General features: G+C 53.0%; 1 protein-coding gene across 2 annotated transcripts; it reads left to right on the top strand.

The window, feature by feature from the left end:
* Positions 1-1,452: 1,452 nt before the first annotated feature.
* Positions 1,453-18,117, top strand: INKA2 (inka box actin regulator 2). 2 transcript variants are annotated; one of them, XM_063625667.1, is made up of 3 exons: positions 1,466-1,690; positions 4,437-4,522; positions 13,112-18,117. In XM_063625667.1, the coding sequence occupies exon 3, from the start codon at positions 13,112-13,114 to the stop codon at positions 13,946-13,948; it is 837 nt and encodes a 278-aa protein (XP_063481737.1). In that variant the 5' UTR covers positions 1,466-1,690; positions 4,437-4,522; the 3' UTR covers positions 13,949-18,117. The 2 variants fall into 2 exon arrangements, with proteins under 2 accessions (XP_063481736.1, XP_063481737.1); XM_063625666.1 differs by lacking the exon at positions 4,437-4,522 and having other exon boundaries at positions 1,453-1,690.
* Positions 18,118-21,425: the final 3,308 nt, after the last annotated feature.

Raw genomic sequence — 21,425 nt, 5'->3', positions numbered from 1 at the left:
GTAGCTGGGATTACAGGCATAGGCCACCACGCCCAGCTAATTTTGTATTTTTAGTGGAGACAGGGTTTCACCATGTTGGTCAGGCTGGTCTCGAACTCCTGACCTCAAGTGATCCACCCGCCTCGGCCTCTCAAAGTGCTGGGATTACAGGCGTGAGCTACCCGCGCATCTTTCAATAGTTAGCATATCTGGCACTTTTGGCTGCCACGGACGGACGGATCGCGGCGCCGGCACCGTTCGTGCCTTCTCTGTTCTTACAGTTGTCCCACTCAGAGACCTCAAATCCTGCCTGGGGCAAACTTTTCCCCGTTAATTACCTTTTAACAACACGTCGCTAATTGCCTAATTACTCTCCGTGCTCTCCGCCACCGTCCCCGGCTGGCCCGGCCGGGCGCGGCGTCTCCGCGCTGGGAGGGAGCAGCGCTGGCGGGCGCAGAGCCCGGCGTCCAGGGCTGGGCTGGGAGGAGCACCCCCACCCGTCTGCGGAGCCCATCGGCCTATCGAGCCCATTGGCCGCAACTCCATCCTCCAGGGCCTGGCTGGCGCTCGCACGGCTCTTTTTGAATAACATCGGAGCATCCCGGCCTTAGAGCTCTTCGCCAAAGGCCAGAGCGTCAGCTAGGTTGACTGACGCCGAGCCCTGGGGAGAGAAAGGCTTGTTCCCTGCCCACCCCACTGAAGGCCCCAGGGAAAGCAGCCCCACCCCCTTACCCCGTTTCATGTTTTCATAAAAATCGTTGTCTGAAATTACCGTGCTTACCGTGTGTGTGTGTGTGTGTGTGTGTGTGTGTGTGTGTTTACCTGTTTATCTCGCCTCCCCTTCTCCCCCATGTAAGCTCTTGAAAGCAGGGACCTCGCCTGTCATACTCAATATCCCCAGCCCTACAGCCTTGCCAGGGGCGCAGCCGACCCTCGGCGGCTTTGTGTGACAGGCGTGAACCAGACAAGCGGCGGCGTCTCCGCTCCGCCCGCGAGGGCAGAGCTGCGAGGATTTCACTCTAGGAGTGAGGCGGGAGCCACCTTCCCAGGGTCGTCTTCTGGGAGAAAAGAGCTTCTGAGGGACTTCTGGGGATGGGAACGGAGTGGGTGGGGGTGTTTCCTTCCTGATCGGAGTTTGGGAAAAGGGACTGACACTATGGCACTCTGCCTGTTACTGAGACCGCTACCTGGTCCCTCCCCGTAAAGCTGTGCTCTCCCTTTATGACCACACGAGGGTCACGTGCTTCGTTGGGGGCCGCGGTACGGCCTGGAGTCACGATGCCCTCCGCCGCGCTGGCCGGGACCAGGTGTGTCCCCGCCAGCCCCAGTGGCTGCTCCCCGGTCCTGTGCAAACACTGCGGTAGGGTCCGCCTCGGCCGCCCAGCCCGGCCCCCCGGCCGCCCTGCCTATTGGCTGAAGACAGCCCCCCTGAATTCTCATTGGCTGTCCCACTTTTCCCTCCGCCCCCAGCACCGACCGCGCGCGGCTAGCTGCGGGGGAAGCGGCTCTAAGTCCCGGGCTCGTAGCGCAGGCTCAGCTCCGCGCTGCGAGCGCTACGGGCGCAGGGGCGGGGAGCCGGCCCGGAGCGCAGTTTCCAGTGGGGCCGGGGTCCCACCCAGGTACTCTGTTTGAACCGAACCCGACAAATGGGCGCATGACGATGGAGAGCAGGGAAATGGACTGCTATCTCCGTCGCCTCAAACAGGAGCTGGTAAGAGCGAAGCTGGCGCCGGGGCAGGGAGGGCTGCTCCGCCCCGACGGGCACCTGGTCCCCGCCCCGGCCCCCGGGGAGCCGGGACGTAAGCAGGGCGGAGGAGGGCCAGGGAAGAGAGGAGAGGACGGGGGCCCGCAGGCAGAGGGCAGGGCTTGTCCTCAGGAAAGGGGGCCACGAAGAAACTTTGAGCAAAGATTTGTGATGAGACAAGAACAAGTGACAGAGAGAAAGAGAGAGTAAGCCAGCCAGGCTGAAATGTGACACAGAGAATCCCAGAGAGACGATAGGGCGCGCCCAGAGACGGCCAGGCACACGGACGTAGTGGGGGCCCCCGCGCCGCCGACGCGGAAAGCGCGGGAGCGAAGGCCGGGGGAGCGGGACGCGGGCGCCTGGGTGCGGGGCTGCGCGGGGCGGCCTGGAGCGCGGGGAGGAGGAGGGTGCTGGGGCCTGATCCCTGCCCGGGCACGAGGTCAGCGGGACTGCTCGCTCGAGGGGAGCCGGTACCACCCTGGGCCCCCAGCTCTGCCGGGCTTGGCAGAGCTGGCGCGGCTGCGGGGGCAGGCTTGGCCGGCTGTCTGCCTGGGCTTGTCTGCCAGCCGGGAGGGGGCTGGCAGCTGGAAAGGCGGGGGAGGGCCCTGCGCTGGAGGAGGGGCTCTGCCTGGCAAATTGCGAGCGGGAGCTGCCGAGGCCCAGCCAGATGTCAGGTCTGGGCTTGGGGAGTGCGCAGGGAGCGTTCGGAGGCCCCGGGGTGCAGGGAGGGGGAGAGGTAGCTCAGTCTGGGGAGGAGGGTGGAAATCACCGAAGTCGGGGGAGTGGTGTCCGCTAAAGCTATGTTAGGGAGAGCCAGGTTGATTCTCACTGGCTTCGTATACTACTGCCCCCGCCCCCACGCCACCTGCCACCTTTCTTATTCCTTCACCCACCGGAATTCAGGAAAATGTTATGCACATACAGCCCCATCTCTGCTTTGCCCATCTCTCGTTCCACTAGGCTCTGTTGTGTCTTTGCCCTCCTCTGTTTTTGTCTCTTTTAGTTTGTCTCTCTTGGAGTCGACTCTTCTCAGTCTCACTTTTCGGCTCTCCTCTTTCTTCTTACTTTACAGAGCCAGGGGCACCCAGGCCACACAACAGCAGACCTGGATCTAGAAAGGGCCAGCTTATGGCTCTCCGGATTCTGTGACAGCGTTTCCCACTGCTGCCTGCAAAGGCTACACTCTTCCTGCTTGGGAAGGAACTTGGCAGTGTGTTAGGGGCCAGCTCTGGGGGTAGGGGGCAGAGTTTGAAACTGCAGGTGTTCTCACTGATGTTTCCTGACCAAGTAACCCTGCCACTCTTCCTGTCAGTCCTACTCCAGGGTTGGCCTGCTCACATCAACCATCATTTCTCTTTCTAGTCCTCCCTCCTGGAGCCCTTTCTGTGGTGACACTTAGATGCAAAAGTCAGTGACTCAGAGAGATACTTCTTGAGAGACAGGAGTATTCATTGCTTTTCTTCTGAACTTACGCCATGCCCCTTCCCTTAGTCGTTTGCACATGCTTCTCATGCCAGATTGGGATGGCTGGCCCCACCCCACACGTACACAATTCTCATTTTTTTCCATTTATGTGTGCAGTACCAGACAGAAAGCTCAAGGTCATCACAGATAATGTCCGAGGTCCAACACCCATGCAGAGAAAAGAATCTAATAGAATCCTCCTTTTTGTGCTTCGAACTGGGGACTCCACCACCCACCTCAGGATCTGCCTTAATGGAGGGTTTGTGGGTGTTCCTGGCATGGGCTCGAATTTTTAAATCCTACTGATTTGCAATTTTTATAGCAGTCTAGGTGGGAGGTGGTGAGGGGAGGAAGACAGAGACTACGGGTGCCAGGAGAATAAAAAAGGCAAATGGGAATCTGCACTGAGCTGAGCTTCACATCTTGATTTGCACCCTCTCTTGCCAAGGACTTGAGCCCCCAATGCCTGGGAGGAGGAAAGGGAGAGGCTGAAGTCACTGAGCGCCCCATTAGCTTTCATTTGGCCCTTTGTCTGAGCAGCTTCAGCCTTTGACTCTCTTGGAGAGGAAGCCGAATGCCTGGCCTGGATCCCAGAATGACACTCAGATGGGAGAGCTCTGCACTACCCCCCATGGTGCTCCGCCCCCCTCCCCAATGCCAGCCTGCTCAGAGACGAGACAGAGCAGAAGGACAGACAGAGCTAGTAGAATGTCACTCACTCCCTGACACCTCAGTTCAGTGCTTAGGTAGTTGGGCCAAATCTCAGTGCCTTAGTAGCAAAGGGGAAAGCAGAGCTGAGTTAGTCCAGGGTTAGCCCTTTGGCTGCCTTGCCCAGGGACAGTAGGGATTGAATTCAGTGCAGCTTGCTTGTGGCTGGGATAGAAGGGTGTTGACTTAATACCCTAGGTCTGCAATGGGGTGGGAAAGGAATACAGTTGGTTTCTGTCATGAGCTAGGGAGCTTTTGCACTGCAGATGGCTCATCCCAGGCAGGATCTCCCTTGCCATCCGGGAAGACATTGTGTTGCCTGGCTCTGCCCTTAGTTCGTGTTTACACAGGCATGGCCTCCTGTAATACTGGTCAAGTTCTATATTCATTTATTTCAGTAAATTTCTTTCAAGAATCACACATTCTGCAGACACTGTGGGATAAACCTGCTGGGAAACAAAACATTAACAGGTTGTGAAATTATCTTTGTCAAGGGTGTTTTATGCTCCCCTCCTGCATTCTACCCCTGTCCTTGGCCCAGAAAATCTAGGCAAGAAGAGTGTGTTTCTGAAAACCAAAGTAGTGGAACTTCCCAATTCCCTGAAGCAGAAAATTTCATTGTAACAGGTGAGCGCTGGGAGAAGGCTGAGGGTTTGGGGATCCTGACTCAATTAGTTGATAAGTAGAGAGCTGGCCCTTTCCTTCTGCCTGGAAAGGGAAGGGGATCGGGTTTCAAGGATGAAATGTGGCAGGAGAAGTAGCAGCAGCTGACATACTTCTTCATTAGAATGAGGGGTTGGGGCTGCAACAGCTCAGCAGGGAACACATCTCTTTTCTCCCTCCAGCCACCAAAGAGGGGCCCTGCCTGAACACAGGCCTTGGGACCAGCTGTTCCGTACACACAGCTCCCTTGTGGGCTGCCAATAAGTGGGGTAGACATAGGCACACAGAGGAGGCAGATGTACGATGCTCACAGGGCATCCCTCGTGAGTTCAGATCAGTGTAGAACAAATAGAATGCGTAAAGGCTGAGTGATCAGAGCTCATGAAGTACAGCCAGGCCGGGAAGGCTTCCTGGAGGAGGGAGAGGTTGCAGGAGGCCATCTCTGGGAATGTCTGTCCTAGCTGAGGCATGGGGAAGCAGTTCTCTAGCTTTTAGTGGCCACAAGTTCAGGGGGTTCTGGCAAATGGGTAAGGACCAGGGTCTAAAGGCAAAATAAGGAGAAGAAAAATAGGAGATCTGGAGAAGATACAGTAGGAACAGCCTTCAGATCTTGGGGCAAAAAGGCAAATCTCCTGAGGCAGAAAAACTTTTGCAAAGGATCTCATAATGCCTCTTCCTTGATGTTTAACGCTGGGGAAAGATGACTATGTGACTAATTAGGCAAAGTGGTCAATGGGAAGAATGCAGAGTATAAGATTTGGGGTCAGGCCAACTTCATTTCAAATCCTTAACATACTACTTAACCTCATTGTGCCTTGGTTTTCTCATCTCTAAAATGGGGGTTTTAAAATACCTACTCTATACGGCTACTGTGAAGATTAAATGACAATATAAGTGCCTTACCAACTGTTTGTCTTTCGCACATAGCACAGTGTCAGATGTGTCGCCTCGTAGGCACTTGGTAAACTGTTGATGATGGTTTGATCAGACTGTTTTGCATAACAGTCATTCATACATAGAACATGTTATTGAGTTCATACTGTGTTTAGGGCATTTACTGGGCACTGGCACTATTGTTACAAACAGACACAGATCCTGTCTTCAGGGAATACACAGTTTAATAGAAGATATAATAATGATATTAATTGATGTTAACATTGATATGCCAGACATATAATTTATGATGTCATTTAATTGCCAAAACAACACTAAGAAGTTGTACTTTCGTTCTTCTCATTTTATGAATGAGTCAATAAAGACATGGGAAGGTTAAGTCACTTGGCCAAAGTCATAGAGCTGGTAAGTGGAGGAGCCAGGATTCAAACCCCATCAGTCTGATTGCAGAGCTTATGTTCTCAACCAGTACATGTATGCAGACCTCTGGGGCAGAAATAGAGGAGTTGTGCTAGATAACAAGCACAGGTTCAGTGCTCTGAGAGAGGGAAGTAAACTCCAGCTGGGAGATTGGAGAAAGCTTCATGTCGTGGAAGAGGTAGCATTTGAACTAGACTTTGAGGGATAAATAGGGACACGCACAGCAGAAGAGCAATCCAGGCAGATAGTGAAACAACATGAGCAAAACGTACAGAAGCTGAAGTGGTGGGGATGTCTGAAGACCAGCTGGAGTTTGCCTAGAGCATAGGGTAAAATGCAGAGAAAGAGTGGGCAACAGTGCTGAAAGAGCTGTCGTAGACACACTCTGGATATCATACTAAAGAGTCTGGCCTTTTCTGTATGCATTGGAGAGCAGCCCTGGGATCCAGAAGGTGATATGGGGTAGAGGTGGAGGTGGAGGGAGGGAGGAAATTGAGGCAGGAGGATGAGTTAGAAGGTTATTACAAGAGTCAGGCAAGAGACACTGAAGGCCTGAACCAGAAAGGAAAAAAAAGAAGGTAACTTCTTGAGGTCCCTTGGATGTTCGAGGAAGTTGATTGACTGCAACGGAGAGAAGTTAAAGGTGGTCAGAGGGAAGAGGGCTTGCGTAGACTAAGAGGCAATCTCCGAGAAGAGGCAGCATTGGAATCCCCTCTCCATCTGTCTGCCCCTTGCCTAAGCATGTGACCCCAATAGATGGTTCCGTTGGGAAAGTGGGCCCATCCATTTCACAGCCCTCACTTCCTCCTTTCTTTACCCTCCTCCCTCCTCCAGCTCTTGGCACAGTTTCCACTTTACCTTCCTGTTGAGAGTTCCAGCCAAGTGTGAGGGGCTGTGAAGGTCCCTATTCACTGAGCTGGAGAATGGGCCACTTGGCAAAAGCAGGGCTTTTCCCATTTCCGGCCCTCAGCCTCCTCCTAGCTTCCCCAGGGGCTGAAAGGAACTTTGTGGGGATCTTGTGAGTAATGGAGTGGGGGAAGTGAGGCAGGGCACACAGCCAGGCTCATGGGCAAAGCTGGAGCCTGTATCAAAGGATTCTGGCTGAGCTGGGAGAGGGCGTGAGATGGATGGAAGGAGGGCACAGCTGCAGGATCAGTCGGGGCCCAGGGGAGGGATTGGGAAGGGAGCCGAGGATGCTGGCGTCACATTTTCCCATCCCTGCTCCTCCCTTACCACAAAGGGCCCCAAGAGGGCCCAGGGGGAGGGTGCTGTCCATGGCCAGCTGACCCCACACAACCTCTGTGGGGCTCAGGGCTGCAAGTCCAGGATGGTGGGGTCTGGTTCCCAACCGCATCTTCCCCTCCAGCCCCAGGCAGGCAGTTCCTCTTCCCTCTTCAGATGACTCAGTGAAAGGGAGGCCTCGGAGTCCCTCAAAAGGATGACTTCACGTTCTTCCTCCACATCTGGTGGTAACTGCCCTTTGCACTTCCTGCTGGCTGCCCTGGTTTCTTCTCACAACAATCCCAGGAGGCTAAGAGGTCAGGGGTTATGATGACATGGAAAGCTCGTTGGCCTGGAGTATGAAAGCCAGCCTTGGGGTCCCAGCCGTCTCACTAATAAGCCTCAGGACCCCAGGGACCACTGGTGGTGCTCAGGATGATGGAGGCAATACTCCAGGAAAGCTTTCAGTTTAAGATGTGTGTTGATAGGTGCCATCTGTCTATGGCAAGTGTAAACACTTCACACAAGTTCCCTCACAAGTACACTATTTACATAAACAGATAGGAGATGTGTTCATGGAGACGAGGTCCTATGTAGACATGGTGAAAATCATGAAGGAGGTCTGGGGAGGAATGCTGGGAAACACTGAGGGAGAAGATGGACCTCCCAGCCCCTGGTTACCTAATCCATTACATGGGGATAACTCCACCTACCTGGCCAGCTCCTTAGAGTTTAGCCGTGGGGATCAGGCCGTGCAGAGGAAAGGGCTAGTGCTGACACCAGGAGTTGTCATCTGAGATTGAGAACCTCGGGCACAAAAGGTGGGCGATTTTGCCCAATGTCACGTGGCTGAGTAAGTCAGGTCTCCAGATGAGTGTGGGGCCCTTCACAAACACCAGGAGGGCGCCTGTGGCACTACAGCTCTAATACAGTGAGGAACCCAGGGGCTGGTTTAAACTGCAGCCACGGAGACTGAAGTTTGACATGCAGACTTCCAGAGACGCTGAGGGTGGGAGAGGGACTGTGGGGTGGTGTGGAGGCAACGAGCGGGTGAGAAGACCTTTCCTGGCTTTTCACAGAAGGGATTCCCACAATCTTCATTGGAATATGGTTATTAAGGGTTTTACCTTTGATGGTGGAGCAGGTTAGTTCTGTGTGTGTGTATGTGTGTGTGTGTGTGTGAGAGAGAGAGAGAGAGAGACTAGGGGTGGGTCGAAAGGAGGTGGCTCTTGCTCAGACTAATCAGGACCAGGTCGACCTTCTTGTGAATTCTCTCAGCTGACCCCTGAGAGCAAGTCGGGTATGATTTGGTGCCTGTTCTGAGGAAGAACCTGAGGCTCCAAGACAGTAAGAGGCTCCGGAGGAACTCTGCACCCTGCAGCCTGGAGATGGGTTTAGAGCTACTCATGTCTGCTCGAGATTTTGTCTATCTGAGCTGGCCCCTCTCCTTTCCTCTACCTCCCTCACTGCCCCCGTTTTTTCCCCTTTTGGTCCTGAGGCAAGGGAATCCCAGGGACCTGAGAGGATCCCAAGCTCTGGAAGAAGAAGGCATATCCCAAGCTCGGCCTCCGACTCTTCCTCCTTGGGTGATGGCATCCCCTGGGGTCAGTCTGGAAAGGCTGTTTTGCTGGCTCCTCTCTTAGTCAAGAACCAGCTAACACTCCTGCCCACCACTGCCCTGGCCCTCCCAGGTTCCCACAACTCCTCCTTCGCTTCTCATCCCTCTCCCAGCTGCCTTCTCGCCCTTCAGTGTCGGCACCCTGGATGTGGCTGGGCTGACTGAGCGTGGCTGGGAGTGGGCAGGAGGGTGCCAAGACTTCCCTTCCTTCCCTCCCCATCCCCTGCACGGGGCAGGAGTGAGGAGGGAAAAAACAGGAACTTCTCCTTGTGCTTCTCCTTGATTAGACCAGATATAAGGAATGGAATCCTGTCATTACGATGTGCTGAGTTTCACCAGGGAAGAAATGTTGTGAAAGTACATGGGAAGTCTTAAATTCACCTAATGCTTTCTTGGTTTCATGCAGAGATACACGTTACCTCACCTAATCTGCACAATAGCTGTATGAGGCAGGAACTGTTATTCCCATTTCAAAGAGTGGAGAAATTTGGCTGGGCGCGGCAGCTTACGCCTGTTAGCCGAGCACTTTGGGAGGCTGATGTGGGAGGATGGCTTGAGTCCAGGAGTTCGAGACCAGCCTAGGCAACATGGTGAAACCCCGTCTCTACAAAAAATACAAAAAAGTTAACTGGGCATGCTGGCCTGTGCCTGTAGTCCCAGCTACTTGGGAGGCTGAGGTGGGAGGATTGCTTGAACCCAGGAGGCGGAGGTTGTGGTGAGCCGAGATCATGCCATTATACTCCAGCCTGGGCAACAGAGCGAGACTCTGTCTCCAAAAAAAAAAAAAAAAAGTATGGAGAAATTGAAAAACAGAATGTAAATAACTTGCCCAGGTCACACAGCTGCTAATGGCAGAGCTGAGATTTGAACTTTGTTCCATTGTCTTTAGAACCCAAGTTCTTAACCAATGCAGAATATTATTTTGCAGATGGGTGCAGTTTCAGCACTTGCTTACTTACACAGGGCCTCTGTTTTATGGGCAGCTTGAATTCATGCATACCCACACATTCATTCTCACTGGAAAAGTGTGCAAAATGTCAGCATTATTTCTTCTGGATTTTTCCACACTGGAAGAGATTGAATGGGGTCATTTCATTCCTCCCTCTACCTCCGACCTGGGCTGGGTTTAGCCTTCTGGAAGGAAGCCTGCCAGTTTGGACTCCTTGCCTCTGGGTGAAACGAAACCTTGGGAAGCAGCCCTGCCTCTTTCTCCCTGTGTAGTGAGTTACTTTCTGAGGGTAGCAAGCAGCCTGGAGGGTGGTCTGGGGTGGTCAGTGGTATTCAATATGTGTTTTATGGGTATGTAGCAAGTGCCAGGTGCTAGCGAGGTTCTGGGGTGACATACTGATGTATAGATCTCAGCCCCTGTCCTCAAGGAGTAGATACTCAATACATATTTCCCAAGGGACTGAGCATTTAAATGCACAGAGGACATGAGGTGAGTGCATAAGTGGCAGGACTACAGGGAAGAGCATATTAAATATCACAGAAGATTTCTAACAGGAGCATGGGGGCTACATCTCAGGGAGTAGGGATATTCCTGGAACTGAAAGTTGGAATTCTGTCCTGGAGGATCTTGACTGCAGGACCAAATAGTTTGGATTTGAGTCTGGGCATTGGAGAGCCACGGAGATGACAGGAGGTGTGTGCTGGGAAGACTGATCAAGTGCTCACGTGTCTGGCAGTTCGGAAGCCGTCTAGGAGGCTTCTGCAGCATTCCTGAGGATGGAATGAAAGATACGCGACATTTATGGGAGGAAAAATCCAACATGAGTAAGTGGGGCAGGAGCAGGGGTAGTTGAACGGAGAAGCCAAAAATGACGAGGCTCTAGGTAGGGAAGACAAGGAAAGTGGCATTGGAGGAAGGGGGAGAATAGGGAAGTCTGAGGGAGAAGCAGTTTGCAAGGGAGGCACTGAGTTTGGTCTGGGGCTTAGAGTCTCCTCTGACTCTGCTCTAGGTCTTAGCAGCTGTAGCTGAGTGCTTCCAAAAGGAAGGGGTCAGTAGAGTAGAAGCAAAGAGGCCAGAGAGAGGGGCTGTCAACAACATGTGCATCTGTCCCACAGGCTCCGTGTCTCTTGCTGCTCCTGCCACGCCCACCATACAACTGGTGAAAACTCTGGCAAATCCCAGGGCTGTCAGGGCCTGGAACAACCATTTCTTCTTGCCTGTCTTGGGGAAAGTGCACAGAGCTTGGGCGATCTCCACGCCCCAGCAAAGGCCTCCTTGCCCTCAAGGGCAGTCAGTCCTCCACTGTCCTTTAGTGCTGCTTCTGCTGGCTCATTGAGAGCCTGGCGGGAATCTCCCATCCCCCTCAGGGCCAGGGTTGGCAGGGGAGGATTTGACCCAGAAGCCTGAGAGGGTCAGCTGCAGCCCAGCCCTGCATAGCCTCTGTGCCTGCCCTTCCGATCCCTCCACCTTCTGGGTTTAGCCCTGTGCATTAAGACAAGCCTGGGAGGTAAGATGATCCCGCGGGTCTCTGGAGGGCTTAAGAAACAGATGGTCCCCGCATATGAGGTTTGCTGTTGGTAACTTGATCAGGAGCTGGGGAGGGAGCTGGCAGGACCAAGGCAGCTTGGGCCCAGGAACTGGGAACCTTGTGAATGTTATCAGACACAACCCCCCCGCCCCTTCCCACTGCAGCCTCCAAATTCGGCCCTCACCCAAGTCAATCTCTCAGCCCCTTCCAGCTGGCAGCCGGGACTCAGGCCTTAGACACCCACAAAGGGGCTGGGAGAATTGGCCCCCAGCATCCCACTCTGGCTTGGCCAGGGCAGCAGAGCCAACTGGGCTGAGAAGGCAGGAAGAGTGTTGAAGCCAAGTCTGAGAACAGCTGAGAGAGGACAGGTGTTTGGGAGGGAGAGGCAGGCTGAGAAGCGCTGGGTTTTCAGCAAACAGGAGTTTCCTGGCCTCCTTGTCTCCCTCCTGACCGGTCAGATATGAACAGCAATTGCAGGAAACCCCAGGCCTACCCTTTCTCTTGGGGAATCTGGGCTCTTCCTTAACCACTAATGCCCTTTTCAGCCCTTCTTCACTGTCCTGTAGAGGACAGAGTAGCCTTAAAGTCCAGCTCTGGGTGCAGGTAGCACACACCTGTGGTCCCAGCTACTCAGGAGGCTGAGGCCAGAGGACTGCTTGAGGCCAGGAGTTAGAGGCTGCCGTCCACTATGATTGTGTCTGAGAATAGCCACCACTGTGCTCCAGCCCGGCAAACAGCAAGACCCTGTCTAAAAAAAAAAAAACAAAAACAAAAACAAAAAAAATGCCTAGCTCCACTGCCCACTGCCCAGCCATCTCGAGTCTCGAGGTAGTACAGGAGGTTTGGGCATTCCTTATCTGAAATGCTTAGGGCCAGAAGTGTTTTGGATTTTGGAATATTTGTATATATACAATAAGATATCTTAGGGATGTATAAGAAGATATCTTAGGGATGGGACCCAAGTCTAAACATGAAATTTATGTTTCATATACATCTTATACAAACAACCCAAAGGTAATTTTATACAATATTTTAAATAATTTTGTGCATAAAAGAATTTTGACTGTGTTTTGGCTTCCGCTTGTCGCATGAGGTCAGGGTAGAATTTTCCACTTTTGGTCACGTTGTGGCTCAAAAAGCTTTGGATTTTGGAGCATTTTGACTTTCAGATTTTTGGAGTAGGGATGCTCAACCTGCATTTGGTAGTTAGGACTACAGCATCTGGAGTGGGACAGTACTGTGTTTGAGTCCTAGCTCTATGAGCTGTGTGACGTTACAGAAGTTACTTCACCCCTTCCAGCTTACTCATGTTAAAATGAGAAAATAGCAACCTCATAGGGTCTATATAAAGATGAAATGAGATGAAGCACGTAGAGCCCTTAGCACAATTCCTGTTACAAAGCAGATTCTCATATTGTTTTTTCCACCATCATCACTATCATCATTTCAGGGAGGCCCAGGGAGGAAGAGGGCTCAGACTCAAAAAAGGATGAGGATGGCCACTATAGCTTTGTGCACTTCAGGCTGATCTCAGCCCCACCTCTTACTATCTTATCTGGGGCAAATTACCTGTTAAATGGGAACAGTAATAGTCACTACCTCATAGGGTAGTTGGGGAGATGAAATGTCTGTGTGTGTGTCTCTCTGTGTGTGTGTGTGTGTGTGTGTGTGTGTGTGTGTGTGTGTGTATGGGGTGGGGGGAGCCTTCTCAGGACAGTGCCTGCCTTAGCTAGTTAGCTACCATTATTATTTCCTTTACCCAGCACTGCTCTGCACTGCACTAGCCTATAGAGAGATGGAGCTGGTGGCAGGCTGGATGACCCTGGAAGTGTATGTTTGCGTGGGGGACCTAAGTTCAGGTCTGGGAGAGGCACTGCTGCCCATTGTGGCTCATAGGCCCCATGCTTTCTCTCTCCCCTGCAGATGTCCATGAAGGAGGTGGGTGATGGCTTACAGGATCAGATGAACTGCATGATGGGTGCACTGCAAGAACTGAAGCTCCTCCAGGTGCAGACAGCACTGGAACAGCTGGAGATCTCTGGAGGGGGTCCTGTGCCAGGCAGCCCTGAAGGTCCCAGGACCCAGCGTGAGCACCCTTGTTGGGAGGGTGGCAGAGGTCCTGCCAGGCCCACAGTCTGTTCCCCCTCCAGTCAACCTTCTCTTGGCAGCAGCACCAAGTTTCCATCCCATAGGAGTGTCTGTGGAAGGGATTTAGCCCCCTTGCCCAGGACACAGCCGCATCAAAGCTGTGCTCAGCAGGGGCCAGAGCGAGTGGAACCGGATGACTGGACCTCCACGTTGATGTCCCGGGGCCGGAATCGACAGCCTCTGGTGTTAGGGGACAACGTTTTTGCAGACCTGGTGGGCAATTGGCTAGACTTGCCAGAACTGGAGAAGGGCGGGGAGAAGGGTGAGATTGGGGGGGCACGTGAACCCAAAGGAGAGAAAGGCCAGCCCCAGGAGCTGGGCCGCAGGTTTGCCCTGACAGCAAACATCTTTAAGAAGTTCTTGCGTAGTGTGCGGCCTGACCGTGACCGGCTGCTGAAGGAGAAACCAGGCTGGGTGACACCCATGGTCCCTGAGCCCCGAACCGGCCGCTCACAGAAGGTCAAGAAGCGGAGCCTTTCCAAGGGCTCTGGACATTTCCCCTTCCCAGGCACCGGGGAGCACAGGCGAGGGGAGAATCCCCCCACAAGCTGCCCCAAGGCCCTGGAGCCCTCACCCTCAGGATTTGATATTAACACAGCTGTTTGGGTCTGAATGCTAGAGACAGAAAGTTGACTGAACCTGAAAGGGCCAGGTCCCAGTGCTGGACCCGGGCCCCTAGGGAGGAGGGAGGGGGGCGCGGTATGGCTCTCGAAAGCCCAACTCCAAGTTCCTTTCCCCCAGAAAGCAGGGAGAAGCCAGAGTTCTTGGCTCAGGACTGAAGGGAATGTGGTTGGGAGAGGCTGTCTTGGGGGCTGGCTGGTGGAGGAGGTAAGAGTAGCTGGAGAGCGAGCTGTGCGTGTGTGTGTGTGTGTGTGTGTGTCTGTCTGTCTGTCTGTCTGGCATGCACGCACTCACTTTGGGGCTGGAGGTGATGGTAGGTGAGGGCAGAGGAGGAGTTCAGAAAATCCCTCTGACATCTCCACTGCCCCCGAAGACCTCCGTTGAACATTCTGTGTGGAAAAGAGCCCTGGAGCATCAGGTTCCCCAGATAGGCCCCCAAATAAAGACCTGTCTATGGCTCTCCCAACCTTCTGTCAGCTTCTTTGGCAAGACATTGCTCCAGGCACAGGGACTGAACCCCAGGCCTCCTGGGACTGGAGCAGCAGTGAGGCAAAACCCAACCCGCCAGCCCTTCCTGCCTTTGAGGTTTCAGTCCATACCTGGACCCTGAGAAAATGAGCTGAATAAGGAGTACAGTGTGCAAGGAGCAGCCGGGGAAGCCCTAGACACTCCCCGCGTCTCCCCCATGCACAGGGGAGGAAGGATGTTGACATAGCATTGGGCCGTTTGAATGCCTTTTCATCTCCATGGTCTCATTTGAAAGTGAGCGAGGCAGACAGGCATGATCCCATTTTCCAGAGAAGGAAACAAGCCTAGATATGCTACATGTCCAGGAACAACTGCAGCCAGGAGGCAGAACAGCCTAGGCCTGACTGCAGAGTAGAAGCTGGACCCTGGAGTTACCAACACTCCTCCCCAACAGTTCTTAGCGCTGCGCAGGCCGGGCACTGTGGCTCACACCTGTAATCCCAGCTCTTTGGGAGGCCAAGGCAGGCAGATTACCTGAGGTCAGGAGTTCATGACCAGCCTGGCCAACATGGTAAAACCCCGTCTCTACTAAAAAAAATATATAAAAATTAGCCAGGCGTGGTGGCACACGCCTGTAAACCCAGCTACTTGGGAGGCTGAGGCAGGAGAATTGCTTGAGCCCGGGAGAGGGAGGTTGCAGTGAGCCGAGATCGTGCCACTGCACTCCAGCCTGGCTGACAGAGCAAGACTCTGTCTAAAACAAAAAACAAAACAAAAAAAAACCCAATTCTTAGCGCCCCATACCCCACAACCCCCTGTCTCCTGCACTTAACTCCCACCTGGGTCAGAGAACAGTCAATTCACCAGTGAGGTAAAGGTGAACCCAGAAGAAATAGCCACTTGATTTTAAAATTCCTAGCTCCATTCCGTGGTTTCCTCCCCACTAGACACAGCAGTCCCAGGCCTCCTGTTCCCTCCTCACCTAGAGGCAGCCGGGATGGAGGGGGAAGGGCCAGGCAGCAGCTCAGCTCCGGCTTCTCTAAAGCCACTCTGGGCACATGGCCCAGGAGGGCCGCCTAGCGATCCAGGGACCCCCTAGGACCGCCCTGGGAAGCCACTGTCCCTCCCACTCCAGCAGGAAACACCCACTGGATGGGAAAAGACAATGTGGATCTTCTTTTGGGCCGACAAAGCCAGGAGGGCACACCCTCCCACTGCCCCTCTCTGCCTCCCACTGATTGTCCCTCAGCCTGATGGGGTGTGACAGCTGCAATTAGAGGCAGGATTCCTTCCCACCCTCAAAGCATTAATAGCCAGTTGGAGAGGCAAAATAGTAAGAAAAGTCTCCTCTGCTTGCTTCCTGGATCCCTGGGGAGAGTGGAGACAGGGGCAGAGCTCAAGATGGGATTATGGGGGCGCAGCCGCGGTGGTTAGGGTCACCCTCAAATCCTACGCGGTCAAATGGTAAGATGTTTCATTTTTGGTGGCGGAGCTACAGGAGGGAGGAAGGCGCTCATGTTTTTGGGTTTTGTTGAGCACTCACTGTCAAGTAGTGTGCACATCTTTCAAACTCAGAAGGACCCTAGAAGGCATTGTTCTCCAGACACATCTATGGAGGTTATTAGGGGGCATGTAAACTGCCCAGATTAGGCTGCTAGCAAAGGAAAGGACAGAGATTTGAACAAAGGGTTGGGTTATCTGGCTCCAAAACCCCTGTCCTTTTCTTGCTACCTCTCTACCTGGAGTTTGCCAACCGAGCAAGCCCACTCTGGTGGAGCCAGCCATTGCAAATCCTTTGTGTCTTCCCAGAGAATACTAACATTCAGTTTCGAGTGAGGGAACGTTGGCTCTGACTGCCTTTGAAGGTGGAGATGGTGGAGGTGGTGGTGGAGGTGGTGGTGGTGTGTGTGTTGGTGGTGTGTGTGCCTGCGCGCGTGCACAAAGAAACTGCATGTGAAGATTCCACCTACTGAATCACGAGAGGAGGAAGTCGTGGGTTGCTGGCTGGTGGAGAAGCCATCTAGCATATTATTCAAGATGACACCAGCTCCAAGTCTGGAATGAGTCTATGGGAAACCAAGGTACTTCTTGGACATTCACCTATAACTCACCTGTTTCGTGGACTGGTCACAGTGGTTCGGATAAATTGAACAGAACTTTATGAACACCTCCCAGCACCAGGTGTTGTTATAGAAACTAAGAACAGAGCAATGAAAAGGACCCAACTCCTGCTCTCAAACGGATGCAGTGGAAAATAAGCAGACTTTGAACCATTGGTTAGTCAGAAGAGACTTGGGGGACTGAAAACTTATTTCAACTTGGGCCAGAACAAAAAATTAGGAAGCAACACTTGCTGCCAACATGATTTACAAGTGCCAGCACCTTCACCTCTGTTATTTCCTTCTCACTACACACTGAAAGCAGTTGCTCTTGTTTTACGTGGACAGGCTCAGAGAAGTTAAGCAACTTGTCCAAGGTCACATAGTAGTGGAACTGAGATTGAATCAGTTCCAACTGACTTGCAATCTTGTGCTTTTCAGACGATCCCACTAATTGTCCATATCTGTTCCAAAGCCAAATCAAGAGGAATGAGAGCAAAATCTGTCCTCCCATATTATCCCTGGTCCTGCGTGGATCATAAACGGCATGCTGACTGTCCGATGGAGACTTACTTTTCCCTTCCCCCGGACACCTGCCACGGCAATGACAGAGGCTGTATTTTACTGAAGTGGAGGGAAGAGGTGAATGCGAATGCCTAGGGCCTAAGTATACAGGAAGGTGTAGGGAGAGGGAAGCAGTGTGTATGGGGAGGAGATAGTGGACGTAAGCAGAGAAAAATCAGACAGCTTAATTCTTCCTCTGGGGCGCACTTTGTGGTTAATCAGGACATGCAAATGAGCTAGAAGCTCATTTAATATCCTCCCTGACATGTAGCCCCACCCCACCCTGGCCCACTTCCCTGGCAGGTACGAGGGCCACCTGATTGGCCCAGGTATCTGTGGAAGGTTCCACCTGCTTCTTTGTGGCCCAGGGAACAGAAAAGAGTCCCTGCTGGGCATGGCTAGTGGGGCCGGCCTGTTCTCCCTCCTCCCTTTCTCTTCCCAACCTTTCAGACTTGGGACCTCTCTTTTCCCTCTCCCTCAGACACTTCCCTTGTGCCCCGCCCCTCAGGGTGATCTCTGAACCCAAACTTGCCCCAAAGAAGGTTGCTCTGTCCTCTCCACATCCCCACCTCCTCCCCAGGGCCTTGTAGGGGAGAGGCTCCTCCATCTTTGCCAAGTCACACCATCGTTTCCAACGTGGCCTGGACAAGAGCAAGAGCACACCTTGTCCCCACCTTCTCCAGAGCAGCCAGAACCCACCTCAGGTGCCTTCCCCATCCAGTGCAGCTAAGGCACTTCTGCCAGCACCATGGTATGAGCACTAGACTTGGAGTTAAGATTTGAGAGCCCCCTCTGTCACTGTGGAAGCTTGAGCATGTTGCTTGATCTCTCTGAACCTCGTGTTTCTCATCTGTGAAAGGTGATAATGTGGGGCTGCTGTGAGATTTAAAGGACATAATGCACCTAGGGTCCAAGCACTGCCTGGAACACAGCGGAAGCTCAGCAGATACTGGACTACCAATCCCCTTAGTAGAGGCACTAACCATGTGACCCAAGGCAAAAGTGCTTAAAAAAAAGTGCTTTCTCTGAGCGTTGGTCTCTTCTTCTGTCAAAACATTTATATTGATTTAATAGCTCACAGGATTGTAGCAAGGGTCAGAGAAGACAATAGGTGACATGTTTCTGTGCGCCGTATACTAGCCACCCAGATGGGCTGTTATTTGCTAAATGGCAAATTTACACTGTTCCCAAAGGATGACATGCACTGGGGAGGACGGGGGTGTGGGGGTGGAGAAAGGCTGAGGTGGAAAAAAGGTGCTTGAGGACCCCACTGCCTAAGGACCTCCTCTAGGAAACATTCCCACCCCCTACACCCTAGCTGCCCCTCACAGTCAACCCTTAAGGACCTCAAATTCTTGGCAAGGGGTAAAGAGTTGAAAGTGCCAAGTCCTAGTGGTTTTGAGAAGCCTCTGGTCTGCTCTTTCTGCTCTGTAAAGCCTTAGTTGCCAGAGTCCCCTATAGCCCCCACATCGCTCTCTTCCTCCTGCCCTCCGGCCACCCTGGAAACTAATGGCCTAAAGGTGCTGTGGCTGTCCTCCTAAAATCCATTCCCTCCTGATAGGGTGGAGGAATCTGTGAAGCCCACCTTCATGAGAGGTCTCGGGGCTCAGGCTGGTGCTGCCAGAGAAAGGGTGACTGAACCAGAAAGGCCTAGAGGTAAGAAGCTCACACGCAGCCATCCCCTTAGTACGATTATTAGGATGTCCCTTGCCTTCCTTTTGCCTCCTCCACCCAACCCCTAAAATAAACAGTATGATGAAGCCTCTCTTCCAGATTCCCTCTGAATTTGACAGAGGACTTACTTCCTGGCTCTCTACCCTTCAGTGAGTCCTGACCTATCACTCTGTCCACCCCCTCCAAGCCCTAGATCTACATACCCCAGTTCTGGAGTACACATGCACATGCACGGGCGCCACAATGAAGTCGGCCTTGCCAATGTCCCAGAAACAAAGTCCTTGCAATTCTTACACTCTTCTCTCCCACTGGAGTCCTCCTCGTCCCCGCCACCACACACACACACACCATCCCCTGAAAGTGCTTCTGTGTTCCTGGTCAGAGAGGACACTGAGGAGCAGTGTGTCCCTGAACACAGTTTGTGGCAATAATTATTTGACAAGGGGACCATGACAATCACCGTATGCTTTCCCTTTTCCTTGCATCTTTGAGGAGAAAGGGCAGAATTCTATGCCTGGCTTCACGCCACAGCTGCGCACAGTCCCTGGCTTCCACTCACAGAACCTATTCACCCATATGCCCCTCTGGGCTTGTCCTTCAAGATGACTGGCCCTCTACAGGGACATACCAGAAACACTGCCAAAAACCAGCTCCTGTGAGCTCTACACCCCCACCCTCTCTGGTTCCCAATTTGCCTCCACCCACCATGACCTGGCTCTGTGCTGTCTGCCTTGTCCCTTTTTGAGTCTTCTCCACTCTGAATGTGATGACCCCAGTTTCCTTCAACTGGCCAGGGAAGGGGGTGGCTCAGGAGCCCATCTGAGGCTGCCTGGGGGCTGCTGGTTTGCAGGGGAAGCTGTCCTCATCCAAAGGAAGAATCAAGTTTTGTTTTCCTGTGGTTCTCTTGCTCTCCCCCTGCCTCACCTCGAGGTTCCACTTGGGCCCTTTCCCATGCTTCTACTTGAGCCCCGCCTGCCTCACCGCCTGCCTCACAGCCTGCCTCACCGCCACCTCCTGCTCAGAGTCTGAAGGACAGAGGAGTGAATGCAGGATCTGTCTGCGAGCTCCTGTCACTTCATCCTGTTTCCTGTCTTCCCTGGTGTCTAGCCCAGTCCTGCCCAATTAGATCCCACCCACTTTACCCTCCAAGGTGATGGGTTGAGTGTGCCAAGCTTGGGTTCTTTCCATGCCACTAGGTCTTTGCATATGCTGTTTCCTGAGGAATCTAGTTCCCCCACTGCCAGTACTTGTTATGTAAGTTACTTCTGTGCGTGTTTATCTTCCCCTCTACATTGTTGCACCTCCTGGGTGGCAAATACTCCTTACTCATTTCTGTACCTCTAGTACTGAGCAGGGGTTCCCATGTGACCTCCACTCCTCAAAGTGAGCCCTGGGCTGAGCCCATCTCCTGCTTCAGGGAAGACCAGCAGTCAAGGCCTCCTTAGCTGCCTCCTAAAGCCCATTTTTCACTCTTGTCCTCGGCCCATTCTCCAGAAGAGGGGGAGCTGTGGCCAGAGTCACTTTCAAGAGAGCAGGAAAACTATCTGTCCCCAGCACTCTCTCCAAGCTGTTGGGCAGTCCCCTTTGTCCCTGGCCTGGTGCTCTGGCTTCTCCACTCTAGCTGGCAAATTCTATTTTAATGTAGGCCATCTGGTGAGCCTTAGTCCTCACCCCTCCCACTCGGCTCCCTGTCCCCATTGTCATGCTCTTATTGGCTATCCAGAACTCAGGCCCTTCAGATGATCACAGCCAATTCCCACATCGACTCAATCCCAAGTGGGTCCCAATTTCCATTCCAGAGGAAGTCACCTTTACCCTATCCTCCACGTTCTTTCCCTTTCTTCCTCGATCCCGTTCCACTCCATCTTCCTAGCCGGGTTCATCTCCTTGTCCTCTTTGGCAACAACATCTGGTCCCAGATTTATCCTATCCAAAGATTTTTTCTAACTTGCTATGCTGGTGGCCCCACTGGGGACATTGAGTCTGCTACATTCTCCTCCCATCATTGTGATTATGGAGGGAGGGCAGGGCAGGGCAGGGCAATGGGGAAGGAAGTTGAGAGTTGGGTGTTCAGCGCCTTCCCTGCCTCCGGCTCCGCTACTGGCCGCACTCCAGGCATTGTCTCCCTACCAGGGATTGAGCTGCCAGTAAGGCGGCAGGAGTATAGCCATTTGTGTAGAAGAGGGAGGAAAGTGGGGGGTGGGGGATGGGCAGATAGGCATTACAAAAGCAGCAAATGGAGTAACAACTGAAATCCCTGCATAGCCTCAGCTCCCTAAGCAGAGGTGCCAAAGCTAGTATCATCACACAGATCACCTCCATGTCCTGACCCAGGGCCTCCCCTTGCACCCCCACACCATACAACTGGCCTAGGGAGCTGAGTTATCCTAGTAAGCAATGGGCCAGATTGACTTAAGCAGGCATTAGAATCCCTGCTCTGACGTTCCAAGCATCTGTTAAGTCAATTCATATTCCAGAAAATAAAATTCATATCCCAGTTAGGCTTTATGTCAGTGATTTCAAGGGCCCAAATAATTCCAAAGCTTCTGACGTGGGCTTCAGGACCCTGCTGGGAGTATAAGGATCAAACATCTATTTCTCCATGTACAGGTACCCCCTCTCCAAGGAAGACAGGCAGGTCCCAGTGCCTAGTCTCACTATTC

The sequence above is a fragment of the Symphalangus syndactylus genome, chromosome 12, assembly GCF_028878055.3.
Source record: "Symphalangus syndactylus isolate Jambi chromosome 12, NHGRI_mSymSyn1-v2.1_pri, whole genome shotgun sequence".
NCBI lineage: Eukaryota > Metazoa > Chordata > Mammalia > Primates > Hylobatidae > Symphalangus > Symphalangus syndactylus.
This window is presented reverse-complemented; position numbering and strand designations above follow the sequence as displayed.